General features: G+C 39.9%; 1 protein-coding gene across 2 annotated transcripts in view; it reads right to left on the bottom strand.

Annotated features, from left to right (window-relative positions):
• Nucleotides 1–423: 423 nt before the first annotated feature.
• Nucleotides 424–8480, bottom strand: part of LOC119878703 (rho GTPase-activating protein 20-like) — a 29822-nt gene continuing 21765 nt past the window's right edge. The window contains exons 13-17 of one of the 2 annotated variants that reach the window (XM_038589290.1): nucleotides 8158–8267; nucleotides 7450–7639; nucleotides 6081–6192; nucleotides 2050–2223; nucleotides 424–822 (exon numbers count right to left, since the gene is read on the bottom strand). In XM_038589290.1, coding sequence (XP_038445218.1) covers nucleotides 2078–2223; nucleotides 6081–6192; nucleotides 7450–7639; nucleotides 8158–8267 — 558 coding nt within the window. In that variant the 3' untranslated portion in view covers nucleotides 424–822; nucleotides 2050–2077. Of the gene's footprint in view, nucleotides 823–2049; nucleotides 2224–6080; nucleotides 6193–7449; nucleotides 7640–8157; nucleotides 8268–8480 lie in introns of those variants that run through there. The other variant, XM_038589291.1, reaches the window with a different exon arrangement.

Raw genomic sequence — 8480 nt, 5'->3', positions numbered from 1 at the left:
TACTTAGGAAATGCTGGTGTGGAGAACTGAGGATGAAAAGCCAGTGAAGGAAAGGATATGTGTGGTACTGGTGCTGCAGTGAGTTTTATGATGTGTTGTCTCAAGAAATATTGCCTCCTCGTCTTGTAAACCACCACCTTTGGCGTGGTCCTTTGCACAGTCCTCTCCCACATTAACTCTTGAAAAGTCCCTCTTGCTTCTGGGAACTCTTCCTCCACCATATGAAAGGAGGAGAAGCTACCTTATTGAAGACATGGGGACCAATTGAGAGACAGCGCCAATAGACAGACACCTAGGTAAGCTCCAGAGGAGCTTGAGGCTAACTGCAAGTGCACTGGTGACCTCAGCTGAGACCAGAACTGCTCAGATGAGCCTCCACTGAAGTGTTATGTGAATCATAGTCAAAGGAAATGGTTGTCAAGCTTACTGAGTTATGGAATGATTATTATTCATATAAATACATACAACACAACACAATACAAAACTATGTAATATGATAGATATGGTAGGCATTGAAGATAGAGGAAATAATTTGTGGGAAGATTTCCTCAATATGAATATATGGGACCAATGAAAAACCTTTAAATGGAAATAGCTGGATCGTGGAAGGGGTTCATTTTTCACTCATGGGAAGAATAAAGAAAAAGGAAGTGTCAAGTATCATTATGGAGATTCCAGTCTTCAATGACTTAGTAAACTATAGACATGTAGGTGGATGGACCCATGCCAGATGGGGACTTGGTAGCATTCTGCAGTTGTGCCTTTTTGGAAATCACTCTCTCTCTCTCACTGGCTTGGATTCAACAGGTGGTTTTTCTGTCACTGATGAAATAAAAAACAAACATTTGTCTTATAACAGCATACTGTCAGACATGACACTAGACTCATCTTAATTCCTAATGATATGGATTACACTAAAGAAAAAATGAACACATGTTAAAAGTATGGAGGGATTGAGGATATGTGTCTCCAGGTTCTGAATCTAAACTCCGTTTAACAAAATTGGGTTTTGCCAGTGAGCTGCGATTAGCGAGGCTCCAATAATACTCACACTAGTCTCAGGGAAACTTCTCCTAGTTCCATTAACTGCTTTTTCAGAAATGTATTTTACATATATTATTTTATTTAATCTGTAGAACATTTCTAAGATTTAGACATTATTTTTATCCACATTTTAGGGATGAATGGACTGATATTATATTGTTATTAATAATAATAATATTATTATTATTATTATTACTAGTAGTCATAGTAGTATTAGTATTTTGCAAGGAGTCTTCAGGTGGGCAGTGTGTGGTGAAAACAGAAAGTATTTCTAATGTAAGGGGCTTTTAACTCCTACAGCAGCTTCCTTAAATTTTGATTTCATGAAGTGTTTTCCAGTGTGTCAAGTTCTTAATCAGTTATGCCTATGTCAGTTCGTGGGCAATCATAATGAAAGACACCAATCACAGCTTCACATACTCATGTGCAGAAAAAGCTAGAAGTCTCCACCTTTAAAACAGATGCTACCACAAGAACAGATTCACTATCCAAGTTAACTCTGTCCCCAGAATTTAGTTTCTGCTTTAGGATTCTGCATGATTTTATACTGGCTGATTTTTTGAAGATGCCTCTGTGACTGTCATTTAACATATTCTGTTAGGATTCATGGATTCATACTTGGCACAGGATGAGTCTTTAGGCTTAGGTAAGATGTTTTCAGTTGTTAGATTAGGTAGACTCAGTTGAAAGAGACCGGAGACTACTGTGAGTTCAGAAGACAATGGGAAAATATGAAGATGATTCATGCACACAGAGTCCATTTTGACTGATCTGAACAGGCCTACACGGGCCTCTGGGAAAAAGTGGAATGGACAAAAAGTTGTCCTGCTGTATTGGCCTCATGACTCTGCAGTAGCTAAATCAAATGACACTACCAAAGCTTCTCAGCCACAGCCAGGGGCTGTCTATTGATTTCCCCATTTGGGGTAGGTTTGCATGAGAACACTTGGCCTCTCTGAGGTCCCCCTCCTCAGGAAGGCAATAAAAGACCAGCCTGAGACCTACCAGAATTGGGAAGGGCAAGTTGTCATTACTACAGATATCCGCGAGAGGGAACTCCAAAGCGCTCTCTGGGTTCTGCAGAAGGCTCAGCTGTGCACTTGTTCCAGCAAATACCACCGCAGCACCAAAAGGCTAACCTTCTGAAAAGACTTCTTTTAGTGGTCTTCTGGCCTGAATCTAAGGAAGAAGGGAGGTTAGTGTATTTTCATTCACTTAGCCTTATTTTCACCATTGCCATTATACAGCATGTTCATTGTAGTGGCTAGAGGAGGGAAACGGAGTCATTTGTTGTGTACAACTCTCCACGTTCTGATGTTGGCTAACAGCATCGTTATGGTGTTGAAGAGTTCTTCCTCATATCCTTCAGACTGATCTGAGACTCGATCAGATTGAAGGTCAGTATTTCCTGTGCCATCAGTTACTGTCTTTGCAATGCAACAGGAGACACTGAACCTGTAGATGTTTGTTTTCTATTGGAGTGATCAGTGGGTTCAGGTGTCAGATCTGATTTTAAAGGCTAGAAGGATTTGGTATGCAAATCAAACTGAGTGTGGTAATCCTCTGCTTTCACAGCCAGTCTCCCCTCAGCCTGATTTCCTCTTTGACTTTCTGAGTGCTCAAGTTCTAACATCCAAAGGATCTGCCTCTCAGGACACAATCTGCCTGACCCTACTTCTCTGTTGCTCTGCTCTGGGCCATCTTCAAGGATGACTTTCTGCAGTCAGGGTCCAAGGGAAATAGTCATTACATGCTGGCTATGTGGTGGCTGTGTTCCCTTGTGATACCACACCAACCCACCCAGAGATGATGTTTTCGGTTAAATAGGTTGAACATTTACTGAAAAGAGCCTAAACCACAATGAAGTGTGGAAACACACTTCCTCACACACACACTCAAACATACATGTATATATAAACCTACACACAAGCACAAGGCTTGAAAGGGAACATAGAATAAGGAAAACAAGGTATCCTGAGGTTATGAATGCATTTATTGACCACCAGTTTCCAGAGATGATTTTTAGTTACTCAACATTCCCTACTGAAGCAAGAACTTTCCAAAGAAAAGTTGATCAGCAGTGAGAAGCTGAGTTCAAAGTTTCTACTGCTCAAAAGAATGTTTCCCTTTGAAGATACCTTAACATTGCTTAAGTAACTGAATTCTTTAAGAGTCAACAGATGAGCCAAGGTGTCGAAGGATAAACAGATGAGCAACATTTCACCAAATAACCTTAAACACCTGGCCACTACTCTGCACAAGGCAATAAATGTTCCCAGGATGATTAATTAAAGGGGTCACTTCAAAAGGGTGGAATAATGTCAAATATATGTGGAAGAAAACTGGGGCATTTGACTTCCAAAAGGAAAGTAAGAATTTCCGAGACCTATTTAACAAGGGAAACCTTCCTGGGAAAGATAAAACAATGCATGGATCATATATTCTATATGCACTGATAGCAATCTCCATCTATACACTGGCATAAGTCAGAAATGTACCGTTCTGTAGTTTTAAATAGTTCACTTGATGCCTAGTTTGATTCTCTGTTCCAAGACTGGTAGTGATTTAGGTTTTCTTAATTGCCCCCATGAGTGTGTCTATGTTCTGGAGTCTTCTGGTGCCGGGGAGGCTGTAAATTGGTGAAGTGCCACTTATCTGGTTGCTCTGTGTCATTGGTGTATACTAATAGCTGCTGAAGTGTCCAAATTGCTCTCTGATCCTGGGAAGTTGGTGTGTACTCCTGTTGCTGAGGCATGTCTCTCACACCCAGTGGTTTTTTATTTCTTCCAACTATTCTGGGACTGATGGAGATACTTTTACTAACTGATGTGTTCCATGTTGAGGTATAAGAAACTGCATGGACATAGAGTGCCCCATCTTTCCTGGACATGTCAGCTTGCTATTCTGTCAGGAATTATTGCTTCCTTTAGGTTTCTATCCAGGGAAAGGTGCAGATATCCTATATTCCTACCCTGTGGTTTTGGCTTTTCCCATGAGATTGCCACCTAAATCTTCTACTCTATGCCACGAATCATTTTTGTTTCCTAGAAAGCCAACTCTGATAAACTCATAAGCAACATGGAGATCCCTTTTCCTCATATTCTCCTCTTGCTTCTATGTCCGAGGAGGTGATTTAGTTGCCTCTTAAGACAGCTTAAGACAGGAAGAAGGATGAGGGAAGGAATACCTGAGGTAAAAAAATGAGTTAGTATTTCAAAGATTCTTCCTACCCTACTTGGAATACCCCTTAGGAAATGCTGGTGTACAGAACTGAGAATGAGAAGCCAGTGAAGAAAAGGATATGTGCGGTAGTGGTGCTGCTGTGAGTTTTATGATGTATGATCTCAAGAAATAATGCCTCCTCGTCTTGTAAACCACCACCTTTGGCGTGGTCTTTTGCACAGTCCTCTCCCACATTAACTCTTGAAAAGTCCCTCTTGCTTCTGGGAACTCTTCCTCCACCATATGAAAGGAGGAGAACCTACGTTATTGAAGACATGGGGACCAATTGAGAGCCAGCGCCAATACACAAACACCTAGGTTAGCTCCAGATGAGCTGCAGGCTAACTGCAAGTGCACAAGTTCCCTCAGCTGAGACCAGAACTGCTCAGATGAACCTCCACTGATGTGTTATGTGAATCATAACCAAAGAAATGGTTGTCTAACCTACTAGGTTATGGAATGATTTTTATTATCCATATAAAAGTATACAACACAACACAGTACAATACAATTCAAAAACCATGTCATAGGATATGATAGGCATTGAAGAAAGAGGAGATAATTTGTGGGAAGATTTCCTCAATATGAATATATGGGACCAAGGAAAAAACTTTAAATGGAAATAGCTGGGTCTTGGAAAGGGTTCATTTCTCATTCATTGGAAAAAGAGATAAAGAGGAAGTGTCAAGGGTCATTATGGAGATTCCAGTCTTCAGTGACTTACTAAACTATAGACATGTGGGTGGATGGACCCATGCCAGATGGGGACTTGGTAGCATTCTGCAGTTGTGCTCTTTTGGAAATCACTATCACTCTCACAGGCTTGGATTCAACAGTTTGTTTTTCTGTCAGTGATGACACGAAAAACAAACATTTGTCTTACACCAGCACTGACTCATCTTAATTCCTGATGACACGGATTATCCAAAAGCTTCCCTCAACACAATGAGGTATATGTCATAAAACTAAGACATGTCAAAAGTATGGAGGGATTGATGATGTGTGTCTCCAGGTTCTGAATCTAAACTCCGTTTTACAAAAAATGGGGTGTTGCCAGTGAGCTGTGATTAGCTAGGCTCCAATAATACTCGCACTAGTCTCAGGGGAACTTCTCCTAGTTCTATTCATTGCCATCTAGAAATGTGTTTTACATCCTTTATCTTATTGAATCTTGACAACATTTCTAAGATTTAGACATTATTTTTATCCACATTTTAGGCATGAATAAAGTGATACCGAGCTAGAGTAATTGGCAAAAGGTCGTATAGCTGATAAATGGGGCACTGGAGTTTGTACTCTGGAGAGGTAGTTTGACATCAAGTCAAGTCCTTTTCTCTCAATGATGCTGGTTTTTTTCGACTCATTTTAAAGAGCACTGGAATCCTGTGGTGCCTCAAGAGCCACTGATCAAGAAGAGGATGGAGCAGGAATAAAAGTCCCGTGCTCTGGTTTCAACCAGAGCAAATTTATATATTATAATAGAAATAAATAATTATGCATTTTATGTTTAACTACATATATCATATATATAGATGTGGGATCCATTTAAAAATGTGTTAAAAAAATCCCAAACACTGTATCATACCATGCTATCTCCTAATACTGCCAGAAATGTCTTGAAGTTTCTATGCTTTCTTGGGTCTCCAACAGTGTAAAACCTCCCTGACCTGCTAGCCAGCCTTCAGAGAAGGAGCAGCTGGGAATCATTGCCCTGGGGATGCTCTGGGCTCCAGAAGAGGGCTAAGTATCTGCCATGACCCCTGGCAACCTTGCTGTCTGTGTCTCCCTAAAGCCTATTAAACTATTCACAGTACCTGCAGCCTTCTCATTGTTATGACAACTCTTTGAATTCTCTCCCAAGAGAGAAGTGATGTCTTCTCCAAATATCCCGAGGCAATTTTCATACAAAAATTGTATAAGAGAAGCCTGTAATGCAAAAAGAACACAATGGGGTGCTCTTTTTCATATGGAAGAGTTAGAAGTCACATTTTGTTTATAGACCTTGGATCTAACCAAAAATGTGAAAGACTTCTATGAAAAATTCAGAGTTGATAAAAATATATAGAAACGCAAGTTCTCTAATAAAATAAGAAAGCATGATACTTTCTGTTGTACTTTGAGTACAGATTTTAAAATACTACTAGTCAGTGGGCTAAAGTCCTAATTTGTGACATTTAATAACTAATATTGTGATACCAGTGGTTACATCTTTAAAACTAGGATAGCTTTCAAAGTAACCTACCTTCTTAAAGTTTACTTATTTTGTAAACTTCTGCTTCCAGAAAATATTGGGTTGTAACTTAGGATAATATCTGATTAAAATGTATAAAGCATAGACAAAATCCTATGAAATCCATTTCTTATATAGGGAAGAATATTTTTTTGGAATGTGGATACTCCTGTGGATATTTTTTTTTATGTTTTCTTTTTCTTTTTCTTTTTCTATTCTTTTCTTTTTTTTTTTTTTTTGAGTAAAAACTCACAGGGCTGGGGAGAAAACATGTCTGTCTGTCTAACTGCAGTCCCTTCTCAGGTCTTGCTTTGCCTAACGCTGGCTCTTGGCATGAGCTTGGGGAAAAGCTGCCATCTTATTAGGCATGTGTGGCTTCATTAGGATGTTCTGGAATATCTCACTAGTTTCTGTCTGATGTAGCAGAGGCAAAAGAGTAGCCAAGTATTTTTCTAAATGAGCCACAACTTGCAGAGCAAAGGCAATGTGTTTGGATCCATGGGTGCTCATAGTGCCCAAGACACCTAGGATGTGCCAGTAACAACCACAGGAGCTAGGTCTTGTTACCATTGTGTCATGAGGAAACCATGCCTTCGCTCAAGTTTACAAGTTCCCCCCTCAAGGATCAGGCTGAGATTTGAACCTTGGCTTGTCAAACTCTAGAGCCCAGGTCTTTTCTACCATATTATATCACTCTTCTCTCTCTTTTGTTTAGTCAGTCTAGTATTGAATCTCTTGGATGGGAAAGAAGTGACTCAACTGCTCTGTGTTTCCCACTTTAACAACACCCCTTCCCATATTCCACCAGAGAAGGATGGCAAACTCTGCCATTCCAAGGAAGCCTATGAAGATGTGCACTTTTCAGAACTGATCCATCCAATTTACTACTACACATTTCAGATTCAAAGCATGGATTCTAAACCCCAGGGGACACATATGAGAGCTCTCCCTACCTTTTTTATGAAGTTCTCTTCCAATTCCAAGCTGCCAGAATTAGGTGGACAAAGAATGCTTGGGGCTATACACACTGATAAATCATAAGGTGTTATCTGGTTGGGTGAGGATTCTTGCTCAATGCTGTATAACACTCCAAAAAGGTACCGCAAGACAACAACATTCACATTTGGCAGCTGAGCTAGAAGCCTAAAGTCAGAAAGATGTACTTTTGAATAAGGCAAGCCATTGCACTTAGCAGCTGGAAGTATAGAGATGGAGAGCAGAGAACACCTTACTAGAACTAGTATACAACCTGCTGTAGCAGAGTTCCAGGCATGAATGTATACAAATATGTTTTACCGAATTCAATTTCTGAGCTAACCCACTCCAGTTGAATGTTTGACAAACTGAAGGCTATACTATGGGCTGTTGATGCTCTGGCATCTCTCTTAGGCCACTGACTTTTGTCTACCATTTTCATATATTCAGAAGGTGTACAATGGCTAAGGAGTCCACGTTAATAAGGTCAGGAGAAGAGCAATAATAGCCATAAGGCATGCCTGTATTCTGAAACTGGCCTCCGTGGGTGTGAAGAATTGAAACTATTTGGCATTGAATGTTATTTTAGTGGTCAAAGTGGCAAGAAGGAAGCCAATATTTTCCTAATAGTATATTGGCTGTATTTCTGAGCCATGACCAGAGTAGAGTAATTATTGCATCATTACCTCTGGGCTGCATTTATTTTCTCCTCCTCAGTCACTTCGTCAAGAACACCAAGCCATTTTTCATAGAGTTCCGATGAAAGTAAACTTCCTTCGATATTTTCAAGAAAATCCTTATGTGGTTAGAAAAATAAATAAATACATGCAAACAGACACACTCACACAGATGTAGAGACTCACACACACACACAAATATATGTATATATGATACAAAATATATATTGGAAATATCACAGAGAAAACACTTAGTTCAAAACTTCAGTTCAGTCCCTAATTTCTTCATAGATACCCAAACTGTGACCCACACGGAGTTCACCTCATACTCT

Source organism: Canis lupus, unplaced genomic scaffold, assembly GCF_011100685.1.
Source record: "Canis lupus familiaris isolate Mischka breed German Shepherd unplaced genomic scaffold, alternate assembly UU_Cfam_GSD_1.0 chrUn_S1846H2043, whole genome shotgun sequence".
Taxonomy (NCBI): Eukaryota; Metazoa; Chordata; class Mammalia; order Carnivora; family Canidae; genus Canis; species Canis lupus.
The sequence above is the reverse complement of the archived record's forward strand: the minus strand, read 5'-3'. Positions and strand labels throughout refer to the sequence as shown.